This window comes from Pipistrellus kuhlii, unplaced genomic scaffold, assembly GCF_014108245.1.
Source record: "Pipistrellus kuhlii isolate mPipKuh1 unplaced genomic scaffold, mPipKuh1.p scaffold_m20_p_2, whole genome shotgun sequence".
In the NCBI taxonomy this organism is placed as follows: Eukaryota; Metazoa; Chordata; class Mammalia; order Chiroptera; family Vespertilionidae; genus Pipistrellus; species Pipistrellus kuhlii.
The window spans coordinates 143,733,195-143,760,807 of NW_023425515.1; the positions used below are offsets into that span (position 1 = coordinate 143,733,195).

A 27,613-nucleotide genomic window follows, 5' to 3' on the forward strand; every position below is an offset into this window, starting at 1 on the left:
ATCCCATAAAGTAAAAAGTGGCAGGTTCGATTCCTGGTTAGGGCACATACTCAGGTTGTGAGCATATGGGAGGCAACTAATGGATTTTTTCCTCTCTCATTCTGTCTGTCTGTCTCTGTCTCTCTCTTCCTCTCCCCTCTTCCTTTCTTTAAAATCAATGAAAAAGATTTTCTTTGGTGAGGTTTTTTGTTTTTTTTGTTTTGTTTTTTTTTTAAATAGAGATATAATAAGTATTAAACACTTTTATTTAAAAGTTTTTCAGCCAAAACCGGTTTGGCTCAATGGATAGAGCGTCGGCTTGGGGACTGAAAGGTCCCGGGTTCGACTCTGGTCGAGGGCATGTACCTTGGTTGCGGGCATATCCCCAGTGGGGGGTGTGCAGGAGGCAGCTGATCGATGACTCTCTCTCATCGATGTTTCTAACTCTCTCTCTCTCTCCCTTCCTCTCTGTACAAAATCGATAAATATTAAAAAAAATAAAAATAAAAAAATAAAAGTTTCTTTTCAGTATGCACATGAAGTGAGATTGGAGTCATATAATAATAACTTAAGACAAACTTTATTGATTTATTCTAAATAAGGCAAGTGAAAATGTGGGCCCAGAATTAAACAAAAATTTTAAGTAACTTCTGGTTTATTGTATAATAGGAGAATATAAACATCGATTTTTTTTTTTTTTACTATCTCTGTATAAAATTGAAAACAAATATTTTCCAAATTTTAGCAAATGAACTCTTCTAATACAATATCATTAGGTCTACAAAGTCACTGGCAAGTTATTTGGTGGCGTCCAAATCCTACAAAAGTTTCTCATTGCAAATTTTAGAATATCCTACTTTTATAAACCCACTATTCTGTCATTGGAAAAATATTGAAATTCCAAGGAATTTCTGTTACTCTAATTTTAAGAAGTCAAAATAACAAAACGAATGCACTTTTCAAGGTTAATATAATTCAAGCACAGTGGTACTGAGGACAACACATAATTTAATGAAACCAAAAGTATTTCAGGAAAGGCAAGTCATAAAGTTAAACAAGGTAAAATTACTATTAGAATCAATTGCATATGATTAGTTGAGTACATATTTGAAGCCCTTTCTTTTTCTGCACCTTAAATACTGGATTATGTTCTATTTACTCAACAATTAGTCATGTTTGTACAAAGATCTTGTTAATTTTTATACTTGCCAATATGTTCACGGGCTATAATAAGCCTTTGAATTTGTGCTGTACCTTCATAAATCTGCAAGAAAAAGATATACATGTAGGTGAAATATCTTCATTACATAAATACTTCAATTTACTCAATATTTGGAAAGTAGTTTAAGCTCTATTTTAATACACAACTAAATAAAATCATATAGAGGGTCTATAATGATTCCAAAACCTGATTTTGGGAAACCCATGAAAATATATAATTTTGTAACAATTAGTTAAAATTATTATAAAAAGCGACTTACCAAAACTTTGGAATTATCTTAAAAATCAAATAGTAACATTTAAAAAAGTTTGGAAACTCTAACATTTGATGTTGCTAAATATTTCTCCAACGAATGAGCCACACTAGCTGGGCAACATACTTTCTCTTAAGACATGTACTTAAAGGTAATATTCTTATTTGTGTTAATTAGTTCGTTTTACAAACATCTATGATGTCACTTGTTATTACTAGTGGCATAAAATTCCTAAATGATCAAAATCTACTGTCATCTACAAACATTCTTTTCCTGAAAAACAACAAAAATTATTTATAATCTTACCTGATAGATCTTGGCATCCCTCATTAGTTTTTCTACTGGATATTCTGTGTTAAATCCATTGCCTCCGAAAATCTGCACAGCATCAGTAGCTAACTGATTTGCGATATCTCCGGCAAATGCCTTTGCAATAGATGCATAATAGGTATTTCGGCGACCAGAATCAACCTCCCACGCGGCTCTCTGGTAACCTAATCTAGCTAGTTCAACTTTCATTGCCATTTCAGCCAGCAAAAATGACACTCCTTGGTGCTAGAATTAAAAAGAAAAAGTTTTAAAATATCTATAACTGATTAGTTCGTTCTATAACTAATATATGTTTTCCTCCTGGCATTAAAAAACTAAGTTTACACTTAAAAGTTATACTCTGCTTCCTCCAATGTTAACATTAGAAAACCATAGTATACTTATCAAGAAGTTAATTTGATAATATTGTACCAAGTTAATATGTTAAACTTCATTCAAATTTGGCCAACTTTCCCACTAATGTCCTTTTCCTGTTCAAGGATCCCAAGTATAATTCCAATTGAATTTAGTTATTTCTTCTTAGTTTTTCCCAGTCTGTTACAATTCTTCAGTCTTTCATGATGTTGACACTTTTGGAGAATAATGATTGGTTATTTTTTTTAGAAAGTCCCTCAACTTGGGTTTATTAGATGTTTTCATAGGACTGCAAGTTATGTATTTTGGGAAAAAATACCACAGAAATTATATGTATCCTGAGTGTCTGCTGGGATTTTTAAAGAAAACAGCTCCATATTGTGAATAATAATGTGCATCAGATGCTGACAGGGGAAAGTGAGTGCTGTGACAAGGACAGATAAAAGATGCCTCTTCTAAAGGTTCGTAATCAAATAGCAGACATAAGATAGATACTTTCATTAAGAGATAGTGTTTTATGAGTTATATGGCCAAAATATATTATAGGATGGAAATATGTTCACCATATATTGATGTGAAAAATTCAAATATACACTGAGTGGCCAGATTATTATGATCTCTGAACTCATAATAATCTGGCCACTCAGTATATACATGTATACCTATATTAGAAGCCCGATGCATGAATTCGTGCAAGGGTGGGGTTTGGCCATCCTGGCCAAGGGGAGGGGACATGGGCAGTTGGCCAGCCTGCCTGCTGGTCGAACTCCTGGTTGAGGGGACAATTTGCATATTAGCCTTTTATCGTATAGGATTATTATATAAAATATACACTGAGTGGCCAGATTATTATGTGGTCAGAGATTATAATAATCTGGTCACTCAGTGTAAAATATAGATAGTTACAGATTTGGAAAGTATATTCATGGAAAAAGAGAATATAGCCGAAACCAGTTTGGCTCAGTGGTAGAGCGTTGGTCTGCGGACTGAAAGGTCCCAGGTTCGATTCCGGTCAGGGGCATGTACGTTGGTTGCGGCACATCCCCGGTAGGGGGTGTGCAAGAGGCAGCTGGTTGGTGTTTCTCTCTCATCGACGTTTCTAGCTCTCTCTCTCTCCCTCTCTGTAAAAAATCAATAAAAAAATATTTTTTTTTTTTAAAAAAGGAAAAAGAATATAAAGAAAAATGTCTACACTAATTGTCTCTGGACAATTGGATTATAGATAAAATTTCTTAAGTTTATTTATATTGTATCATATAAATTATTCTATAATGAACATGGAATGGAGCATATACTTTAAAATACTATATATTAAAAGAAGTCCCACAAGCATTCAGAAACAAAAATACTACGATGATTAGAAAGGTGCTTTGTGAAGTAGGCAACATCAAAATAGGTTTTGAAGACTAAACTGTTATAAAACCACACAATCTATGACTGTGTGGGTTAATAGAAACCAAACGTCACAAAAAAATAAAACAAGTCACTGGGCTGTTTAATTTCAATTTACTATATTTAGAGCATATATTTAGTCACACTACAGTGTGACAACTTACTTGATATTGCCATGGTAATTAAGTCTTAGAGGAGGCATTGTTAACCAATCTGAATAATTCCTATGTGGAAGAAGTAAAGTAATATCCTCCCTTACTTTTATTTGTCTGAATTTTATCTTCTAAGCCAGTGATTCTTTAAAGTTTTTATTATTAAATTTTTGGTTTAGTTTTCACTATTATTATTTTATTTTATTTATTTATTTTTTAAAATATATTTTATTGATTTTTCACAGAGAGGAAGAGATAGAGAGTTAGAAACATCGATGAGAGAGAATCATAGATCAGCTGCCTCCTGCACACCCCCTACTGGGGATGTGCCCGCAACCAAGGTACATGCCCTTGACCGGAATCGAACCTGGGACCTTTCAGTCCACAGGCCAACGCTCTATCCACTGAACCAAACCGGTCCTGGCTCACTATTATTATTTTAATAGTGAATGAGTGTATATTAGTGAAAGTGAGATAGAATTAGCCACTCCACAGAGCAGCAGTTTTCACTGTTTTTTTCTTTTAATTTTTAATAGGCTATATATCCACCAGATCAAAATTCTAGTTTTCCTCTTCTATCATCCTTCCCCTCCCCCATCTCATTTAATTCCCCTTCCTGGAGGTAACCAGTTAACAGTTTTGTTTTTTAATCTATCCAGAGATATTACATATACATATGAAAGCAAATACTTCAATAGTCTCCGTTTTTTTACTGGAACACATATTCTAGTCTACCATGTTGATGGTTCTTCATTTTGCTTTTTTTAATCAACAAATCCGAATGCTTTCTATATCAATAAATAAAGAATTTCTTACTTTTTTTTTTTATAGCTGCTAAGTATTTCACTGTCTGGATGATCAACATTTTGATTGTTTCTATATTTGGTTATTTCTACACAACGCTGTAATGAATAACCTATACTTGTGTCACATTGCATATATGGAAGTATCATATGAAATATAGTTGTAGAATAACCATTGCAATATGGGTCCAAAGGCAGGTATTTTTTATATATATTTTACCAAAATGTGGTTCATAAAAGTAATACCAATTTATATTCCCACTGGCTATATATACTGAGTGGCCAGATTATTATGATCTCTGAACACAAAATAATCTGGCCACTCAGTGTACTTCTCTTGAGTACCTCATTTATTTGATATTAAAGATACTATAAATTGTGCACCCGATCATTTTCCTCTTTGCACTGACTGATAGAAAGCTCAGGGCAACTAGGTGGTTGCTATCCAGCAAAAATCTAGAATACTTTTGGTACCCATTTGAGATACAAATACACTGAGTGGACAGATTATTATGTGTTCAGAGATCATAATAATCTGGCCACTGAGTGTATATTAGACTTTATTATAGCCTTGGCAACCTGGTATAAGATGCCCATGCTTCTCTTGAGATTTTTTTTCTTTTCTTTTTTGGTTAATCCTCACTCAAAGATATTTATCCATTGATTTTTAGAGAGAGTGGAAGGGAGAGCAAGAGACAGTGCGAAACGTTGATGTGAGAGGGACACATCGATTGGTTGCCTCCTACACATACCTCAACCAGGGCTGCGGAACGTGCAACCAAGGTACGTGCCCTTTTCCGGATTTAAACCCAGGACCCTCAGTCCATAGACCGATATTGTATCCACTGAGCCAAACTGGCTAGGGCCGCTTGAGAGATTTTGATGAAAAAAATCTGAGGTGGTGTCTAGTTTGTGTGTTTTAATCAACATTTCCAATGAGTCACATTCAGTTGCTTTTCAGCATATGTTTTGATAAACTTTAAACTAAGCCCAGGTTCCCTGTAATGTGTCTACCCAGTTCATAGTACTCTTTCCTTTTGGTTTCTGTAACCCTGTCTGTAGTTCTCATTTTGGGAGTAAATCCTATATAAGATGTGAAAATAACATGGATTAAGAGCATGAAAATGGAGTCCTGGATCTGTGATATCTAAATTGTGTAATCTTGGACAAATTATTGAATCTCTCTCAATCTCAGTTTCCCAATCTTTTTTTAAAATTTATTTTTATTTTTTTTAAATAGATTTTATTGATATTTTACAGAGAGGAAGGGAGAGAGATAGAGAGCTAGAAATGTCGATGAGAGAGAAACATCGACCAGCTGCCTCCTGCACACCCGCTACCGGGGATGTGCCCGCAACCAATGTACATGCCCTTGACTGGAATCGAACCTGAGACCCCTCAGTCTGCAGACCGATGCTCCACCACTGAGCCTAACCGGTTTTGGCAGTTTCCCAATCTTAAATGGAGATTGTAAGGGTAGGACTGGGAGAATGAGACAATTTATTTAAAATGTGTAGCACAGTGTCATATATATAATAGGCATTCAGTAAATACTGGCTATTCTTTCTTCTTAATTAGCACAATTCCCTGAGCATACAATAGTAGCAGAGTATAAAGAAAATCTATTCTTGAAACTCATCCTGACAGATCACATTATCTTCTTGCTACCATAGAAGAAATAGTTTGCATTTAAAAGATAATTTGTACCTAAAAGATAATTATCAATAGTTTGTACTTAAAAGACAATTATCAAATATTTAGATAAAATTGAATGTATTTACATTTGAACAAAGCAGGTACAATGTTACAATTACCTCTACAAGCAGCTTGCCAAAAGTTTTCCTCTCCAGGGCATACTTGGTAGCTTCATCCAGAGCTCTTTGTGCTAGCCCCACAGCACCAGCTGCCACCTAGTGTAGCATTTTACAAAGCAGAAAGATTACACAGTCTTTAAAACACACAGTATAATGGCTACTTGCCTAAAATTCTAAATTAAGGATTATACACAGATAAACTAGCTTAAGGCAAAAAGAGATTATGTGAGTGTTGGGGGTACACCAGCATTTAAATTTATATTACTTATAAGTTTAAGCTTAATGGAAGGCATTTGTGAGGCATAGGATCATTGCTAGAGACAAATCATTCCTTCAGTTTAAGGAAGGAAAGCTTCTTAGGGAAAATATTTCTAATGAGTAAAGTAAGAGGAAATGACTACATATCAGCAGGAATGATTGGGTGCACTGCCTCTGTAAAATGTAGCAGCAGCTACAGTAATTTTGTAATTGTTAAAATAATTTCTGTAACAGGCAGCAGGAGAGTGGAATTCTAAAAAGTAAAGAAAAATCTAATAAGAGAAGCAGATACTAGAAAAAAATATATATGAAGCATACAATGTTAAAATAAAACTACTCAATGAAATAAAAGATCCTATGAAGATGATCAAGTTACATTACTTACTGGAGGTCTGGTTTTATCAAAAGCTCCCATTGCAATTTTGAAACCAGCTCCCTCACCAATTAAAACATTTTCTTTAGGCACTTTTACATCTTCAAAGACAATTCCTCTTGTATCTGAACATCGCTGGCCCATATTTAATTCCTATATGAAAAACAATAAATATTAAAGGAACATTTTTTTGAGCTAGCATGAGTTTTTGCTTTAATCACTATTTTATGATTTCTGCAACTGTCTTAAACAAGGGTGAACAATCTATGGCCTGCAATGCCTACTTTGTAAAGAAAGCTTTATTGGAAGATAATCATACCTATTCATTTACAAATTACCTATGGCTACTTTCTTGCTACAATGACAAAATGGAGCAGTTATAACAGAGACTATATAGCCCTAAAAAATCTAAAGTATTTACAATCTGAACCATTACAAAAATAAGTGTCAATGCCCTACCTAGTTCAAAACAATGTTTTATAAATTTTGAAACCAACACTAGTCTAAAGTGTATATATCACCTACAGATTTTATTATATGTTTGAAAGCTATCTTTTTTTCCCCCCTCTTTTACTGTGAATGTCAGGAAAAGCATTTATCAAACAATCTAATTTGGCACGTTTTATTTTATTATTTTTATTTAAAAAAATTAAAAATATATATTTTATTGATTTTTTACAGAGAGAAAGAGAGAGGGACAGAGAGCTAGAAACATCAATAAGAGAGAATCATCGACCAGCTGCCTCCTGCACACCCCCCACCAGGGATATGCCCGCAACCAAGGTACATGTCCTTGACTGGAATCGAACCCGGGACCCTTCAGTCCACAGGCCGACGCTCTATCCACTGAGCCAAACCGGTTTCAGCTTGGCACGTTTAATTTTAGCTTAACAGAGTTATTAGCAAAGTAATATGCTGGATAAGAGTTGAGTTTCTGTTTTCTCTTAACTATTTCTTAAAATTAGGTTAATTTAGAGTTTACATATAGAAAAACTCACCGTGTTTGCATATATATTTCTAATAGTTCTGACAAGTGTTTATGAAATCACTACCACAATCAAGATATAGAATATTTCAGCACTCCCAAAAGTTCTCTTGAACCCTTTAAAAAATATATATATTTTTTATTTCAGAGAGGGAGAGAGATAGAAACATCAATGATGAGTGAGAACTGTGATTAAACTGTGACCTCTTGGTTCATAGTTTGGTGCTCAATCACTGAGCCACGCTTGCTGAGCTTTAGTAACCCTTTTTAATCAATTACCTTACTCTATCCAGCTCCAAGCAACCACTGATCTGATTTCTGTCCATACAGTTTTTCCTTTTCTAGAACGTAAATGGAATAACAAGGTCAGCCTTCTGTGTCTGACTTTTCACTTTTTATAGTGCTTTAGAGGTTTATTCATGTTCTATTTCTTTTACTGCTGAATAATATTCCACTGTATGGATATACTATATATCCATTATCCATTCACTAGTTGATGGACACCCTCCTCCCTCCACACTTTTTATAAAGTATAAATTAAGCTGCTATAAGCATTCATGTTTTCGTTTATTTTAGATAAATACCTAGGAGTGCTGGGCATACAGTAAGTGCATATTTAACTTTATAAGAAACTGCCAGAGTAGGTACACTTCCTCAATTTTGTATCTTGAAAGTATTCACATCAACAGAAGAGCTGGAGTAGTATAATGAATACTTATATACACCTTACCTGGATTCACCAGTTGTCAACGTTTTGCCAGATTTGCTTTGCTTCTGTGTTGGGTGTGTGCATGTAACTATAAGTACCGTATTTTTCGGACCATAAGACACACTTTTTTTCCCCCAGAAGTGGGGGGAAAATGTCCCTGCGTCTTATGGTCCAAATATAGCCTACACATATACTTTAAAAAAAAAGTTTTTTTACTTGCCCGGCTCTGTGTGGTCTCTGTGTGCTTGCCCGGCTCTAAAATGGTTCTAAATGCTGCTGTTTACTTTACAGGGTTGATTACATGTGTTTATGACTGTGATGTTGGGTTTTAATGCACATAACATATTTTAGGACACTATTTGTTTCAGAATCTTTTTTTCTTCATTTCCCTTCTCTAAAACTGGTGCGTCTTATGGTCCGGAGCGTCTTATGGTATGAAAAATACGGTACTACTTAAATTATTTGAGAAGCTGCAGACATTGTAACACTTCTCCTTACGGAAAAAAATATCTGTTTTTAATGAGAAGTATAAGTTATGGGAACATAGAGCTGTAAATAAGTTCTTTAATTTGCTCGCTTTAATATTAATAGTCTGCTTCCAGGTTTGAAGAAATGGTGACAATAACATATAGTTTGACAGAAAATTAAACCAAAATCTCTTTATTTTGTTTTGTTTTTTGTTTTTTAGTCAATAAACTCTAGTACCTTAGACCTTCACTCAGATATGAGAAAACTGTTTGTGAACAGTATTTACTCTATCCTGTTTCCAAGAATCAACCCAAATACCAGAATATTTAAAACAAAAAGCTTTCTGGACTCATCTCAAGCCACATAATTTCTAAAACACAAAACATTTTGTAAATCATCCAATTTCAAAAAATATTTAAGGAGGTTGAATTACATACAATATAATCATGTCTCTCTCACTAGAAAGAAAGCTCCCCAAGAGCAGGGATATATGTCTTTTTATTTTTATCTTTAAAAGCCTCACATAGAATATGTTTTTATTGTTTTTTAGGGAGAGAGGAAGATAAGCGGGAGAGAGAGAAAAACAGTGATTAGTTGCTTCCAGTATGTGCCACAACCCCACAACCAGGGACTGAATACACAACTTAGGAAAGTGCTCTGACCAGGAATTGAACCCGCCACCTTTCGGTGTACAGGACACACTCAAACTAACTGAGCCACACCAGCCAGGGCACCTTTTCTTATCTAAATACATTTCTCCTTGCCTTCTCACATTTAAGGCTCTTTGCTATTTCCACCCTTTTCTCAAGACACAGATCTTTAAAAAAAAGTTATCTTTATTGTTGAAAGTATTACAGATGGCCCCTTTCTCCCTCCTCCCTGACCCCCTTCACCCCGCTGGCTTCCCCTCCCCAGACCTTTCCTGCACTATTGTTTGTGTTCATGGGTTTTGCATATAAGTTTATTGGTTAATCTCTTCCTGCCCTATCCCTTCCCTCTGAAATAAGTCAGTCTGTTACATGCTTCAATGTCTCTGGGTCTTTTTTGTTCATCAATTTATTTTGTTCATCAGATTCCACATATAAGTGATACCACATACAGAGTTTTATGTTAGTGATGTATGGCCTTGGGTAATCAATTTATGTCACATTGTTTTAATCCATAAAATAGGCATAATGCCACTTATCCTACCTGAAAGTTTGCTGTGCGGAAGAAAAAGAGTGGGAAAGACTTTTGAAATATCTAAAACTCCATTATTGGATAGGGCCTATAAATAACATTATCTCTGCTTCATTATCCCTCACAACTGTTATTAGCATTCTCCGCAGACTGGCACCGTGAAATACCACTCCTTCAAAGAATTATTCTCACCTTAAAATCTCCAGCAATTTATAGACTATTTGACCTGATAACATCAAAACACATGTTTATAAAAATAAAATGTCTTCATAAAGGAAACTGAAGTGGTAATTTTGAAATTTATGGTTAAAATAATTTTGAGGCTTTCACCACTGATAAATATACACTTTACCTTTCTTCCAATCTGTATTCCTGGGGTGTCTGCTTCCACAATAAATCCAGTAAAGGCTTTACTGGCAGAAGCCTTAGGATCCGGATTAGAACGAGCCAATAAAAAATACCTAATATATACATACATGATAATAAAGAGAATGACATTAGCAGATAATATATGGTGACTGCTATCTCAGTTAATCTTCCCAACAATCCCAATATTATTATCCTCCTCTTCCAGATGACTAAATGAAGAATCAGAGAGGTTTAAAGTCTTGTCAAAGTCATACTTATGGTATGGCAAAGGTAGTATTTCAAGATAAGTCGACTTTGTAATTACCGTGTTTCCCCGAAAATAAGACATCCTCCGAAAAATAAGACCTACTTACAGGTTTCCTTCTGAGTGAAATATAAGACATCCCCTGAAAATAAGGCCCCCCCCTAGGCTAAACATGAGAGATTTGGTCCACTGATTCTGAAAGAAATGGAGTCACAAGAAATTCACCAGGAAATTCAGGAATTGGATTGTTATGATGATGTTCCAGAAGATGATGACATGATTGTCATTGAATAAATGAGTAAATTCTTGATACTGTAGGAGTCACAGTTTGTCTGGTTTGTGTTGACAACTACCGTACTACCTTACCGTATACAGGTAATAAATTTCCTTTATTTTCATTTAACAATAAATGTGTACCGTATTTTTCTTCATGGAAAAATAAGACATCCCCTGAAAATAAGACCTACCGCATCTTTGGGAGTAAAAATTAATATAAGACACTGTCTTATTTTTGGGGAAACAGGGTAGTATGTTTAACTTCTTTCAGTGGTGTGACTTGAAAGTAAAAATTCCTTGTATCAAGATAATGTAAAAAGAAAGTATGTGTATGTTGGAACTGGTACTTTTTCTTTCCCCAAGCTGGTTTAATTCTTTAAGGGACTAGCTATCTGGCAAAGGAAGGCAAATAGGACTGCCCGTGAAAAGGAATAATATGAGACAGGGACCTCAATGTTCTGACTATTGTCTTCTTTATGCAGCAGTCCAGTGGGTTTTTTTTTGTTTGTTTGTTTTGTGTTTAAGCTGAATTATCATTAATATTTGCTGGGTTTTCCTCTAAAATAATTTATCCCCAAAAGATGTTAAAAATGAAATAGGAGAAAGGCAAAAACATCCTAATATCCATGTAAACCATGTTCTAAATCCTCTTGTATGAGAGAATTTTCTAAAAATTCCTTAAACAAATTTATTTTCTACTTTTAAAACTAATAGACTATCACTCTCTATAGTTTTAGTTAGTAATAGTGATAAATAAAATATCTAGTTTCATATATTACCTAGTTTGTCTTATTACGTGAAGAGTTGTACTTGTCCTGGCAAGTGCGGCTCAGTTGGTGGGAGATTCATCCCATAAACCAAAAGGTGGCAGGTATGATTTCTGGTCAGCGTACATACGCAGGTTATGGGTTCGATCCCCACACAGGGCACATGTGGAAGGCAACTGATCAATGTTTCTCTCTCACATCAGTTCCACACCCCTCATTCTCTCTCCCTCCTTCCTCTCTCTCAAATCGATTAAAAATTATATAAAAAAAGAATCAACCAATGGATGCATAAATAAATGGAACAATAAATGATGTCCCTATCTCACATCAATCTATAAATTAAAAAAATAAATTGTACTTAATGAGTTGTTAAAATTATGAATACTTCTAATTGCCTGGTTAGATTTTACTCAACTTGTTAAATTTTTTTATTTTTCTAAGTAAACTTCTCAGAGTTAATTTAAAGACATAGTTCAGGGCTTAAGAATAGTTTTTGAAAATCACTGAACTACTTATAATCTTTTATGAACCTTCCACAGTTCTTTGAATAAAACTTAATCATAATAAAAGAAAAAATAGAGGGAAGAATCTGAATTTAAATTAATTAAGAAGCAGTATACAGAGATGTTTTAAACAACATACCAATTAGCTTTTCCTCCATTGGTTATCCACATCTTCTGACCATTAATAATATACTCATCTCCTTTCTTTTCTGCTTTGGTCTTTATACCGGCTACATCAGAGCCTGCTCCAGGTTCTGTTACACAGTAGGCCTAAAATATATGGAAACAAGAGAAAAAACTAAATGCTAATTATTAAATCACGAACATAGAATCAGGAATGTAGTTTTAAGCCAATATTTTAAATATTTAAAAATATGTAAAAATAAAATGTTCTTGGAGAATCAAATAAACTGCTCAAATATAAAATTATTGAATATATAATTTAAACTTGATGTAAGCTACCAGTAAACCATACTAAAAATTAAAATGTTAGGTTTCTTCAACCAAGTTCAATTCAATTCTATATGTACTTTCTCATTCAAACATATAATAAGCAGTATCTACGATGTACAAGTTAAAAACTAGATGGGGAAAAAAGCAGAGGTGAAAGACATCCTGTCTTCAAGATTTTTACAATGTAACAGGAAGAGATGAATGCTATATTGTAATCATACATCTATTTTTAAAAAAATATATTTTATTGATTTTCCAGAGAGGAAGGAATAGGGATAGAGAGGTAGAAATATTGATGAGAGAGAAACATCGACCAGCTGACCCCTGCACACCCTCTACCAGGGATGTGCCCGCAACCAATGTACATATGTACATGCCCTTGACCGGAATTGAACCTGGGACCTTTCAGTCTGCAGACCAATGCTCTACCATTGAGCCAAACTGGTTTTGGCTGTAATCATACATCTATTAAAGTCAGATGCAACAGGCTTGAGAAACTAGCTTAGCTTTAGCATGTCAGGAAAAGCTTCCCAGAGGTGATGCTTAAATACTCATGAAAGAAAAGGAATTCTTTGCATGTAGGGAAAAGGAGAAATGTATATTTCAGGTACAGTGAAAACATGTGCAATAATACCAAAATAAGAGGTAGGGTTACCCAGTGTGTGAAATAACACAGAGTTCTATAACATGTAAACTCTGTGCATAAAAGGGAATGTTAGGAAATGAGTCTGGAATGTACCTACATAAGACTAAATTTAGGGACACAAGTTAGGAGGCTTTGAAATAATACAGGGAAGGAAGAATAATACAGGTAAGAAAAAAGCAAGACAGGGAAGAGAAGATGGAGTTGAGAACTGTGTGTGAAATTCACAGACATGACAACTAAACAGGATGCTGGGGAGCTAAAGGTGTTCTGATGACTCTCAATATTTTAGTTTAGGAAATTCCAATTAGAGATAATCTAGAGGAGAAGCAGTTCTAAAGAATAGGAAGAAAATAATTTGTTTGGGATCCATTTCGTTTAAGGTATGTAGGTCTAGCCAAGAACAAATGTCTAATAGACAAGTGCATATAGAAGGGAGAAACTCAAGGGAGATGACAGTGCTGAAACTAGAGTTAATAGGGTACTTAATGAATATACCAAAAGTTAACACCAATGGGAAACTGATTCAGTAATTTAAGTGGAGTAAACTTTAAATAAATCAACAGTGCTAATGCTATAAGCTATATTTATAAAGTATCTAAAGTAAGAGTATAGAACCACCCTACTCTGTACTCATCAGACCATGCTAGAATACTATATTTAGCTCCAGAATATAGTCAGTGATTACTAAGAAGGTGATGGAACCTATGTTATATGAATAGATGAGAAAAATCTACACCAATGAAAGAGTAAGATGCAAATTGATTTTGCCTTTGCAATACCCACCAGCCAATCAGGAGTATGCAAATTAACCCAACAAAGATTGAAGGTTAATTTGCATATGCAGATGCCAAGCAGCCAGGGGTGAGGTGGGAAGCTTGCGTCACAGCAACGATGCAGGTGTTCTGCACACCCCAGCCGCTCTGGGCCTCTGGGCAGTGGGGGAAGGAGAAAGGCGGCTCTGGGCCGGAGCAAAGGCAGTGCCAGCAGCCAGGGAAAGGAAGGCCCATTCTTGCACAAATTTACACAATTTTTAAAAAAGATATATGGTTTCTAATGAATTACTTTAATATTTTATATATAATATAATCAGTTTTTATTTTTGGAAATTTTTTGCAATAAATAGTATTAAAATTAGGTATGGTGTTGCCCTTTTTTTTTTAATCTCTGTACTTACTTTCTCAGAAAGAATATATCTGACCACATGATCAGATAAGAGATTAAGTCTTATGAATATGTAAGAACAATACATCTGTACTGTAAAGTTAAATCCCAAAACATAGAAATTTTTTCTGTATCAAGTTTTAAAATGACATTACTTTTAAAAGCAAAAATATAAGGAATTTAAATACTGTATTTTCCGGCGTAGAAGAAGACCCCCTAATTTTACAGTTAAAACATAGGTTTAGGCCTATATTTGCTGTATAAGACTACCCCCCATTTCAAAGAAAAGATTTACTTTGCCGTCAAGATCTGCAGGTAATTTTTGTGCAATTTTGGTCTTTTGCCCCCGATTTTTCGTTGACTTTTTTTCGTTTCAAAAGTCGTCTTATACACCGGAAAATACAGTATTCACCAATAGGGAATAGTGAAATAATGTATAGTATATCAATAGGCATATTATACAGCAATAAATATAGTATTTAAAAATAAATAAAATATAAGAAAATGTTCATGACATATAAAGGATATAGCTGCACATATAATATGACCCCAATTGTTAAAAATACATTACTATGTATTAAAAATTTGATAGAGACTATAGTAAAACAGTTATATCAGTTAACTTCATATTTGAGAGATTATAGATGATTTGGTTCTTCATACCTTTCTAAATCTTCTATACTCTTTTTATAATTAAAACTAGAGGCCCGCCGAAACCGGTTTGGCTCAGTGGTAGAGTGTTGGTCTGCGGACTGAAAGGTCCCAGGTTCGATTCCGGTCAAGGGCATGTACCTTGGTTGAGGGCACATCCCCGGTAGGGGGTGTGCAAGAGGCAGCTGGTCGATGTTTCTCTCTCATCGACGTTTCTAGCTCTCTATCCCTCTCTCCTCCTCTCTGTAAAAATATAAAATATATTAAAACAAAAAACAAAAAACAAAACAAAACAAAACAAAAAACCTAGAGGCCCAATGCAGGAATTCATGTATGGGTGGGGTCCCTTGGCCTGGCTGGCAATTAAGGCCAATTGTGGGGGGGAGGCCAGCTGAGAGGAGGGGCTGCAGGAGGTTGGCCAGTGGGGGGAGGGGCCATGGGAAGTTGGCTGGCCTGGCCAGTCAGGGCCAATCAGGGGGCTGGCCAGTGGGGTCGGGAGGAGGGACTGCGGGAGGTTGGCCGTGGGAGCACAATGACCACCGGGGCAGCTCCTGCATTGAGTGTGTGCCCCCTGGTGGTCAGTGCGCTTCATAGTGACTGGTCAACCAGTTGTTCCAGTCCTTCAGTCGTAATGGTCACTTAGGCTTTTATATATACATATATAAAATTTTAAATGAAACACATTATATGTAGTATAATTTTATAAATATTTATTGGGAGTTAAACAATTAACTGAATCTCAGTGTAAGTTAACCAACATTTAAAATTTATATAATAAAATAGTAATATATAATTAACATAATTATAAATTACTATTTTTGTTTTACACTTTGCTTCATATTTTGAGTAGATCTACTGCTATAATGCACTAGAAGGTATAAAATGTATATTAAACATTTATTAATTCAGAAGTTAAGAGTAGCTTAGGGACTATAGTGAATGTACTTTTTCATATACTGAAGGTATTAATATCTAACAAAACTGCCAAAAAAATGCTTTATATACTTGAACTGCTTTTAAAGATTCTAATATTCTAGAAATACCTATTTATAACTAATAAGATAATAACAAATATCCTTATTAGTGCAATAAGGCAGGTTTTCTCCTAAGCATATATATTCTATTACTTTTAGCCATTTTCTAATATTCTATATATTATAGAATAAGACTCTAGATATTTCACACAATTCTTAGATAATATTAAGAATTAGCCCTAACTGGTTTGGCTCATTGGATATATTGTTGGCCTGCAGACTCAAGGGTCCCAGGTTCGATTCTGGTCAAGGGCATGTACCTTGGTTGCAGGCACATCCCCTGCAGCTGATTGATGTTTCTCTCTCATCGATGTTTCTAACTATCTCTCTCCCTTCCTCTCTGTAAAAAAAATCAATAAAATGGAAAAAAAAAAAGAATTAGTCTTTTAATAAACTCATTTGTTTTAAAAAAAAAAATAGCAATTAACTAGGGAATATGCATAATGTCTATAGTAAGCAGTTTGCCCAAAATTCAGGTGTCTTAATAAAAAACATTTATTTTCAAATATTACCTTCTACTCTTTCAGATTAATTCTCACAATTAGCTCAAGTCTAGCAACAATTTATTATATTTTAGTATCACATCACAACCTGGATTAAAATTTGACTAATAAAAAAAAATAAGTAAAAATCCTTGTTAGAATACTTCAGAATAGAACATCAGTATGTGTGTGTATAGATGTATAAAAAAAATAGCTTTTTAAAAATATCTAATTTAAATATTTGTTGAGGAATCCTATTTAATAAAAGCTCTCACAAGGAATCCTATTTAATAAAAGACTAATATGCTAAGTGTCCGGTTGGTCAGCTAGTCAACCAATCAAAGTATAATATGTTAATATAATAATATGCTAAGGCTGCTCAACCTCTCGCTATGATGTGCACTGACTATCGGGAGTCAGACACTCCAACTGGTAAGTCAGCTTATTGCTGGGGTCCAGCTGATTGGGTATGAACGAGATGGGCCGGTCATGCCCTAGAGCCACCCTATGTCTCTCATTGGCCCCGATTGTGCACTGGTGGGGTCCCTTGGACTGGCCTGCGCCCTCTTGCGCTCCAGAACTCCTCAAGGGATATTGGAGAGCCTGTTTCAGCCAGATTCCGCAGACCAGCCGGAGGGACCCCACTGGTGCATGAATTCATGCACTGAGCCTCTAGCTAATCTATAAATATTTTTCCCAAGTTACTCATTCGACAAATAATTTTATCTTTTCATTTACATTAATTTCTTATTAGTTCAAAAGACTACTAGTTCGAACACTACTGCCATACATTCAATCTGAACTTCCAACATAGCCACTCAGTTCATGAACTGCAGAGTGCTCTATTGAGTAGATTTTTCTTTAGTGGAAATAAGCTAGGGGATTATGATGATACTTTTCTGACACTCAAAATCTCAAGATATAATCCTAACTAGATACCTTCCACCTAGAAATAACCAAGAGTAATTATTATGACACTTTCTTGGCATCCCACAAATATCATTTTACCTAAATATGTTGGTAATTTCTGTCTTAATGTACTAAGCCTAAAGTATACATCTAGACTGAAAAGGAGAAACTGAATCTTGTTCCATTTTTTAAAAGTGACATTCAGCAGCAGCTGTACATACTCACACACATTAGTGGCTCTTCAGTCATCCTCCCCAAATACTTTTTTTGTTGTTGATCATTTCCAGCAATAATAACAGGCATTTGCTATAAAAGAAAAGGGGTAGTAAAGAAATAATATATTTTTATTGGGTATGTAAATTCAGAAATACTACTAATTAAAATAAAAAACTAGTTCCCCACAATGGGTAAGTATAAGTAACTGGCCTTTATTCTGCCTGTAAGTTGGAAAGCAAAAATGAGAAAATAACTGTTAATCTAAGTATTTTCATAAAATTAAGTTATATAGGACTTGATATGTAGTAAAGAATTAAATTTAGGATAAAAAACGTGGTATATATAATCAGGCCTCCTAAAAATTGCTCACTAAATTGCTCACCGGAGGGGCAGCATTGCGAGCAGTGGCAGCAAGCCATCAGATCCTTCTCCTAAATGCTGGATTTTGGCCTTGACCTTACCTAAGATTTGCCACTGTGCAGCAGCCAAAGTGTATCGTTTCCCCACAAGGATAGTCAGGACTCCAAGTACTGGAGACAAGGTCAGAATGATAAGTTTTTGGAATCAGAAATACAGGCTTCACTGCAGAATGTTGTGTACCTCTGAAAAGATAACTGTCCTCTACCAACTCACCTAACCTAGTAGTACTGTCTCATTAACAGCAGCTCAGTTACACAATTAATTTTCTAAGTAACTTACCCCCAAAGAATTTGCTTCAATAGCAGTCTGAACTCCTGTACATCCATAAGCCAATTCTTCAGTAATTAAACAAGAATCAAAAGTTCCAAGTCCAAGACCTCCTACAGTATCAAAATATTTTAAAAGCCCATTATAATATGTAGTACTTCTCATCTAAAATAAAGGTGAATTATTTTAATTACTTCCAATATGATCTAATCAGAAATAATTAAAATAGTTCACCTAATAGTTTTAAAAGCATGTTTGCAAATATCTATAACAATAAAAGTGTAATATGCTAATTAGACTGGGCAGCTGAACAACCTTCCAGACAAAGCCTGGGCTGCAAGGGCCGAATCCCTTGCACGAATTTCATGTATCAGGCCTCTAGTAATATCTATAATCCAAGAAACTAAGAATGTGCTAAGGCTAGCATAGTAACAAATTATAGTTCTCTAAAGTAAGTTTTAAAAATTGCAAAAAAAAATTCTCTTGCTATTTGTAATCTAGACTTGGCTTTATGTTTCAATTTCTATAAAAACTTGATTCTATTCTGCTGAAACTTTGATCCTTTAAATTTGAGAAAAGAAATGAAAACCTCACAGAAAAAAACAAAAACTCTTAATAAAATGTAAAATCAAAGGTAGAATTAAAATGCAACAAACTGACCAATTCTGGAGGAAAAATTTACCAATGTTTAGGATCAAGTTTAGGTTGGAACCTAATATAAAGAAGGAATAATGCCTCTCAAGTGTTGAGTACAAGGCTTCTAGAAGCAAGCAGTACTGAAGTCTGATCAGGGAGACAAAGGTCGAAAGCCAACATTTAATGGTAATAAGTATTTAAATGAATGACTGAGTAGAGTTTCACAATTTTTCTTGCTTATATGCATTCTAGAATTTAAAAATGTGAAGAAAGCTTACCACAACTTTCTGGAATGTGTGTATTCATTAAACCAAGTTCCCAGGCTCTTTTAATGAGGGGAACAGGATACTAAAAGAAAAAGAAAAGGATGAAAGAAAATAGCTATGTACATTTAAGAATCTAGATAATTTGATTATATAGTCTTGTAAAAAAAATGTAAAAGATTTTTCTCTCCTTAAAATGCATAGAGGCTTCTGGTCAACATGACAGAGCAGGTAAATGTGGTATTTGCATCCTCCACAAAATTACATCAAAATTACAGCTAAGCTACAGAAAAACATAATTCAGAACCGCCTGAAATTTAGCAGAATGGAGCCCTAGAACTAGGGATTTAAAGATACCACATCAAGATTGGTAGGAGAGGTAGAGACAGAAAATGGGCTGGTTTCACAGCCAAGTGTGGCAGATAAAAAACTGGAAGGGGTATCTCAGCTATGAAGATGCCTCCAGAGGACTGAGGGGGTCCAAGTACCATAGGCTACCCAGCCCAGGTTCCAGTGTCAGGAAAAAGAAGTCTCCATAACTTCTCGTTGTAAAAAACAGCAGGGATTGTGCTGAGGGAGATGGAGGGTTGCTGGAGTCCCAGATAGTACCTTTTAAAGGGCCAGCACACAGAGTTACTAGGACTTACTTACTCTGAGCTCCAGCACTTGGGTAGCATCTCAAAAGGCACCAGGGGCACCCAGGGAGGCATTGAATTGTCTTACACAAGAGCAAAAGCTGGAGCGGCAGCTTTCTCCAGACAGAAGTGCTGACAGAGTCCATTGTTCCTTTTTTGAGCCCTTCCCCAACAGCGCTGAGAGGGGGGTGCCATATCTGAGTCTCCATTAACTTGGCTATCACAGTTCATCCCACACTGGTGATACCCTGAGACTTCACTGCACCCTACTTTTTGGCCCACCCAAGCTGTTTCCAGTGGCTTTTCAGTTCATGATTCAAATTTTCCTAAAAATCTCTCAAACTGCATCTGCCCTCTGCAAGCCCTATTCCTTTGGGCATTAGTGGCAGCTGGCCTTGGATCAGGCCTGGTTTGCAGGTTGGCCTCACCTGGGCTCCTCCAAGATCAGCATGAGTAGCAGCCACCTGCAGATCACTCTATAGCTCATACTGGGTGGAACACGGGGTGAGGGTGGAGGTGGCTGGCCTTAGCCTACACTTCCTGGGAAGACCAGAGCCAGCATATCTTGTGGACAGCTTCAGGCCACATCAAAGCACCAGCCAACTACCTCCATAAGTGACACACTCAAGGGGTGGTCATAGGGTGCACCAGAGCCCCGCTGAAATAAGTCTTGTTCTGTGGAATGGGGCCCTACACAGCTGATCCTCCATGGCGGTCACAACCAATCATCGCCGCCAATCAGCCTAAGGGTAAATCCTTCCCACTGACATGCCAATAGCAACCAAGGCTCAGCTACAGCAGAGGCTGGAGGGCCACCTGCAGGGTCCAGATCAGGTGAACAGGGAGGCTGTGACACTGGACCCTACAAGATACCTACTACATTAGGCCACTGGGCCATGCCTGGGAGATGCAGAGCTCTATCTAACTAACACATAGAAACAAACACAGAGATACCTACCTCGCCAGTTCTATCATATTCTGCAGCAACTGGGATTATTTCCTCCCTGGCAAATTTACGAGCTGTGGCTTGAAATTCTTTCTGCTGTTCAGTGAACTCTAAGGGAAAGTTATTTAGAAAACATTAAAATAGGAATGACTTGAGGTAAAAAAGCCCTATGGAATCAGTACGTTGAAATTTATGCATATAATGAAGATTTTAACCCTTGATTAAGCAGAAAGTCAAAAGATTACAAGTGGCCGAAACTGGTTTGGCTCAGCGGTAGAGCGTCGGTCTGCGGACTGAAAGGTCCCGGGTTCGATTCCGGTCAAGGGCATGTACATTGGTTGGGGGCACATCCCCGGTGGGGGGTGTGCAAGAAGCAGCTGGTCAATGTTTCTCTCTCATCGACGTTTCTAGCTCTCTATCTCTCTCCCTTCCTCTCTGTAAAAAATCAATAAAATAATAATAAAAAAAAGATTACAAGTGAACTTTCTAACTAATCAAGATTTCACTGTGCAATATAAAGAAATCTATGCCAAAGGAGATAGTTAACATTTCTAGCTTTTACAAATATTTCCTGAGATCAAATGAACTGAGAAAATGGGTGTTTTAACTAGAGGAAAGGAAATAATTTGAAACAAACAATACTTTGGGAAGCAAAGGATGCCTAAGATAGGGGTTTTTATTTCAAACGTTTTGCCCGGGATCTTCATGTTATTTATTTATTTAGTAAACATATCCACACAAGATATTGATAGACTGCCTCTTGCATCTCTCCCTTCCCCCCCGCCCCCTGCCCCCAACTGGTGATCAAATCTACACCCTGGACATGTGCCTTGACCCAGAATTGAACCTGCTACCCTTTGATGCAGGAGACGACACTCTAACCATTATTTATTTTGTGCTACATCCTTAGAAAGAAGAGCAGGAAAATATGTATGCTGCTAACGGATGTATGGGTAGGGTAATTATGCTAAAGAAAAAACGAGGTCAGTAAGAATGGGTGTGACTAACTGTGGACAATCAGTGGATGGTGATTCATTCTGTTCATTGACAGACATTACTAAGATTTTTTAAATAAACATATTTCTGACAAATACATATATAGAGAGCTGCATATACATAATAATTTAAGTTCCAAGTCAAAAGACAGAACAAAACATATATACCAAAACTAAATCCAAATCCTGGTTCACTTTTTAGGGCAGCTTTTGTATGTTGAGATCTCCAGTCAAAGCGTGAAAGACTTCTCAGGGCCTGTAAAGAACAATTTTATTAAAATAAATTGGTTAAATTAAACATTAATCAAATAAGAGAGTACTGACAATTATGAGTACAACAACTTGTTTGATCCTTATCAAGAGCAGAATGCCTTTAACTATACACTGAGTGGCCAGATTATTATAATCTCTGAACACATAATAATCTGGCCACTCAGTGTACATTTTATATAATAATCCTATATAATAAAAGGCTAATATGCAAATTTTCTCCTCAACCAGGAGTTGGACCAGCAGGTAGGCTGGCCAATAGCCCATGTCCCCTCCCCCTGGCCAGGCTGGCCAGATCCCACCCATGCACGAATTCATGCACCAGGCCTCTAATACACACACACACACACACACACACACACACACACACACTGAGTGGCCAGATTATTATGCGTTCAGAGATCATAATAATCTGGCCACACAGTGTAATTTGATTTCTATCCTATATAATAAAAGGCTAATATGCAAATTGACCAAACTAGGGAACAACCGGTTGCTATGATGTGCACTGACCACCAGGGGACAGACTCTCAACACAGGAGCTGCTCCCTGGTGGTCAGGGAGCGCCTACAGGGGGAGTGCCGTTTAGCCAGAAGCCAGGCTCATGGCTTGTGAGTGCAGCTGTGGTGTCAGGAGCCTTTCCTGCTTCTGCAGCAGTGCTAAGGATGTCTGACTGATGGCTTAGGCCTACTCTCCAGGGGGAAGCGGGGCTAAGCCATCAGTCAGACATCCCCTGAGGGCTCCTGCACTGCAAGAGGGCACAGGCCGGGCTGAGGGACCCCTCCCCACCCCTGCTCCCAGTGCATGAATTTCATGCACTGGGCCTCTACTATTAGATAAGCCAATTACCAGATATTTGAACACCTATCAAAAAGGAAATTTTTAAAGCAATGAAAATAAAACTATTCAAAGTGGGACTATTTCCAAGGCAAATAATAGTCAGGGGTAGCAGCTAACTTAGAACCACTATTCTGAAAATCTCCCCTACAACCTCTAATTCACTTATGATTGAGGAGTAGGATGGCACTGTACTGTGTGCAAAAGTTGCCCAGTACATCAACTTATTTAACCCCCACTAATGCTCTAATCAGAGCAACCATCCAGGGCCAATCCATCAACTTTGACACTGTGTCTCTGTGAGTCTGCCACAAATGCCTCTGGGAATCTTTCACTTGAAGGATGTTTTTCTATTATAAGATACCTCACTCGATTTCATAAACCAAAATAGCCTAAAATCATGTTCTTTATTTTCTGCTGTTGACTATAAGTAGTCTTAGAATGTTCTAAGGCAGGGGTCAGCATACTATGGTAGCCATTGATTTTGTAAATTACATCTTATTGGAACACAGCCACACCATATTGCCAATTGCTGCTTCCACACCAAAGTTGTGTAATTGCCACAGGGACTGTATGATCCACAAGGCCAACACTTACTACCTGTCCCTTTACTTTTTTTTAAGTTTGCCAGTTCTGTTCTAAACTATTAGTATCCTACTTGTCTTAATATACAGGGTGAGGCAAAGGTAGGTTTACAGTTGTCCATATGGGAAATAATTCAATAAGTAATAATATAAGAATAAACTGTTTCGAGTACTCACAACTATAAACCTATTTTTGTCCCACCCTCTCTCTATATATTTCTTCAAAGAGATATACTAAAGATATAACCACATATATACTTACTGTTCCATTTTAAACTCATGACAGTTTGTTAAAAAAAGTAATCACTTGCATTTGTTAAAACTATCAAATTGAAAACCACATAACTCCTGAGTAGATGTTTGAGGATGGCCAAAATTGCACAATTTACATTTCAAAGAATTTTGATGGAACTAGCTGTAGATAATTCCAGCAAGTTAGGCAGAGAGAGAGAGCGAGAGAGAGAGAGAGAGAGAGAGAAACTGAATAATGGTACTAAAAAAACTGAACTTACGTTTTTCAAAATCTATAAAAAGAAACTATCCACTTTCTGGATGACAACTTTAACTTATAAAGAGAATCACTTACATTTAAAGTGACAATACAGATAGACAAATATCTTAATTTGTACAGCCCTTTCAAAATTACATATTGTATACCACACAACATACTTTATAATTTTGAAAAATTACATAGAGTGTGAAAATTCACATTTCTCTGTAATTTTGCTTAATTTTATTTTGGAAGTAAAACATAGTTTCTCTGGTCTTCATTATCCAGTTGTAACTGACCAAACTTATTCTCGTTTATAAAATCATTCCACATATTAATTCGCTGATTCTCCAGGTCAAACCTAAGAATAAGGCACTATATTCCTATTTTGCTCTTGAAGAGATGAGGCTCAGAAACATCAAGTAAAACTGGCCCAAATCACTTGGCTATTAGTTGGTGGAATCAAGATTCTAACTATAACGTTTACTAAGAGCGCATGTCATTGACTACCTTGGGATACCACTGTTTCAGTTTCAAGTCTCCTAATTGGTTATTAGATTCTATAAAGAAGGATAACATCCTACAAAAATCAACCCCCAAAACGTGACTCTTCTAAATGTGTGTTACCACAAGGCAGAAATTAGACCTCCCCCCAAAAAAATGTAAAGTGGTCTTCTGAGAAACTTTAAGTAGGATATATTAGATTGAAAATAATTTATAAAAAATATGATTTTTTTGAAAAACATTTTACATAAGACAAAGTACAAAAGAAGATGCAGCCAGGGAACAATGCACATTGACATGTTAATTATGTAATTTAATGATAATTATTTAGTGAGGTGGCTTACTAGTTATATAGGAATAGAGTATTATTTGGACTTAGAATTGCTAAACTCAAGTTGAGTTTGAGTTGACATTCCACAACATTTTTGAGACCTGGGATTGGTTACAAACTTCTTGTAACTTCTTTTCAAACATGGAAAATGGAGTTTGAAAAGGACTTATCATTTGTTGAGATGATTAAAATAGGATGATGTCTTGGAAGCATAGTGCCATATGGTTTTATCACATTGGGTTCTCTGTCCAGAGCAATTAGAATTCCAAATCTCTAAAAGAGAGCAACTTTAATCCAGCATCAACTCTACAATAATGGCAACACTATAATTAGACATTTCTGTATATTTCTTAGGCATATAAGAGTCTTAGCATTACAGGAATGTCAAAAAAGAGATACAGGGGTTGAAGTTTTCTGGATGGTTTTTTTTCTATATATCCTTCCTTAGAGTGACTGAGAAATCTGTTTTGTTTTTTCTGGTGTCAGAGCTAAAAATAATTTTAACGCCCCCTCCCCCCAATTTCTGCCTTCAGAAGCAATTAACCTATACAGCAATGACAAATGTGTAGTAACAATCCATTAGAATCATTCTAAATCCTAACACTGCTACTTTCTCTGGTCAGGAACATAACTTTCTTAACTCAGCTATAAGTGATATTTTAATGGCAGTCTTGTGTGAATAAATAATATTAAAGATAGCAAAATGCATCTAGTGGCAGACAGTTTAGAACATGCACACTTCTAGAATAATTCTGCAGTAGGTTCTTTTTGTTTTTTAAAAAAATGTATGTAACATGGAAGAATCTTCCTCCTTATTGCAAAACCCAAAGCGCATTAAACATATTAGGTATCCATTTCCCGTTCCCCGTGGCTTTGCAGGCCTTCAAGGTAAGACTTATCTGAATTCTGCATTGTCTAGTTTACTACATCAATTGCAGAAAAAAGCTTTCTTTCGTGGGCTGGGATAGGGAGCTGCAAGATGACGTTTTTTTTCTGGAAGAGATACGGTGCCAGTTCAGCAAAAACAGGCCCGCCCAACTCTGACAGGCTCCCCGGGAGAGGGTGGGAAGCCCGGGGGAAAATAGGTGAAGGGTTCCAGAGCGGAGGAATAAAAAGGATCTTCTAAAAAAAAAAAAAAAAAAAAAAAAAAAAAAAATGAACTCCGTAGGGCAGCTGCCAGAGAACATGGAAAGTCAAAACCTGGGATGTATCCGGTCCCACCCTAAGAGTAGGGGTGAGCCCGGGTCCGGATCCTGGCCCGGGACAGAGCCCTTCCTCACCACCCTTCCCACCCACCTGCCTGCCCGCCCCCTCCCCGGTTTCCCACCGGTGCCCACGCCCCAATCCCCCCAATCCCCAGCCTCCCCAGCCCCGCTCTCCCGCTCACCCCGCAGCTGCGCCTGAACATCGCTGCCATGACGACTCCGGGAACGACTGCTCGGTCCTTCTCCCCGCGCGCCGAGCCGAGACTGAGTCGGGCTCCGCGGGCGCCGGAGACGGGGACGCGATGCCCCGCCCCCCGCGACAGACGGAGGCGGGGCCAGCGGAGGGGGCGGGGTCAGGGAGGCAGCGCAGAGGGCGAAGGATGGGAGGGAGAGGATGGGAGGGGCTGCGCCGGCGGCTCCGCGGAGGCACGCTCACTGGGTGACCTTTCACCCCCTCGCGACCGTGGGAGGGGGGGTCTGATGCCCGCTGGGAAGTGATGTGGCCCCAGGGGTGCCAACCGGTCCTCTGGGTTCAGACGACGCGCCCTCCTCGGGGAAACCGAGGCTGGGCGGCGGCGTGGAGAGGGAGCCGGGAAGGCGGCTCGGCCGTGGGACGCCGGCTGGGAGGGGGAGGAGCGCGACGAGGCACGCGACGTGGAAAGGGCGGGGGGCGGGGGAGGGAGATAGGGGGCTGGGCGCGGGGCAGGCCGGGAATGTGGGTGAAAGGTCACGGTCGCCGTGGTCGGAGGCCTAAGGGCAAAGATCACCCTGGGCTTCACCCTTGGTTTCCCTGGGGAAAGCTGTCCAACCCACCTCGTTTCTGCTCTAAGGATTCAAGATACACTTTATTCTCAATGTGCATAGGGAGCTGCAAGATGACGACCTAAAGCGAAAGGATGTTCCGTGCGCTCCAGCAGGGGCCCATAACCACGGAGGTACATTCGACCTTTCGGGATGTTACCCGGGCTATTTATTCCTGCCCACGTGGCCAGAGGCCCAGGGTGTCCTTGGAAGGAAGGTTGCAACATGAGCCTATCTACCCAAACCGAGTTGGCTCAGCGAGCGGCTGGCGAAAGTGAGTGTCTGCCAGGAGAAGGCTGCTCCCAGGCACCCCCTCTTCCAGTTAGACCTCGAGTTCTGAGAGGAGAGCTGTGATGTTACAAAGTTCAGGGGTCTGCAGAGCTTGTCCAGGCCATAATCCCTAGAACTTGCCATTTTTCTTGCAGCCATCCTAGTATAGACCCTCAC

The 27,613-nt window shown here is 37.4% G+C and overlaps 1 protein-coding gene across 1 annotated transcript; it reads right to left on the bottom strand.

Annotated features, from left to right (window-relative positions):
- Window positions 1–540: 540 nt before the first annotated feature.
- ACADM (acyl-CoA dehydrogenase medium chain) lies at window positions 541–26,699 on the bottom strand. Its single transcript, XM_036445281.1, has 12 exons — window positions 26,548–26,699; window positions 22,313–22,400; window positions 21,162–21,259; window positions 19,584–19,653; window positions 18,682–18,782; window positions 17,992–18,072; window positions 12,570–12,700; window positions 10,624–10,732; window positions 6,943–7,083; window positions 6,300–6,395; window positions 1,761–2,009; window positions 541–1,243 (listed from the first exon to the last, which is right to left on the bottom strand). Exons 1-12 carry the CDS (start codon window positions 26,575–26,577, stop codon window positions 1,172–1,174), a joined length of 1,266 nt encoding a protein of 421 aa, XP_036301174.1. The 5' UTR covers window positions 26,578–26,699; the 3' UTR covers window positions 541–1,171.
- Between the last annotated feature and the right edge of the window lie 914 nt (window positions 26,700–27,613).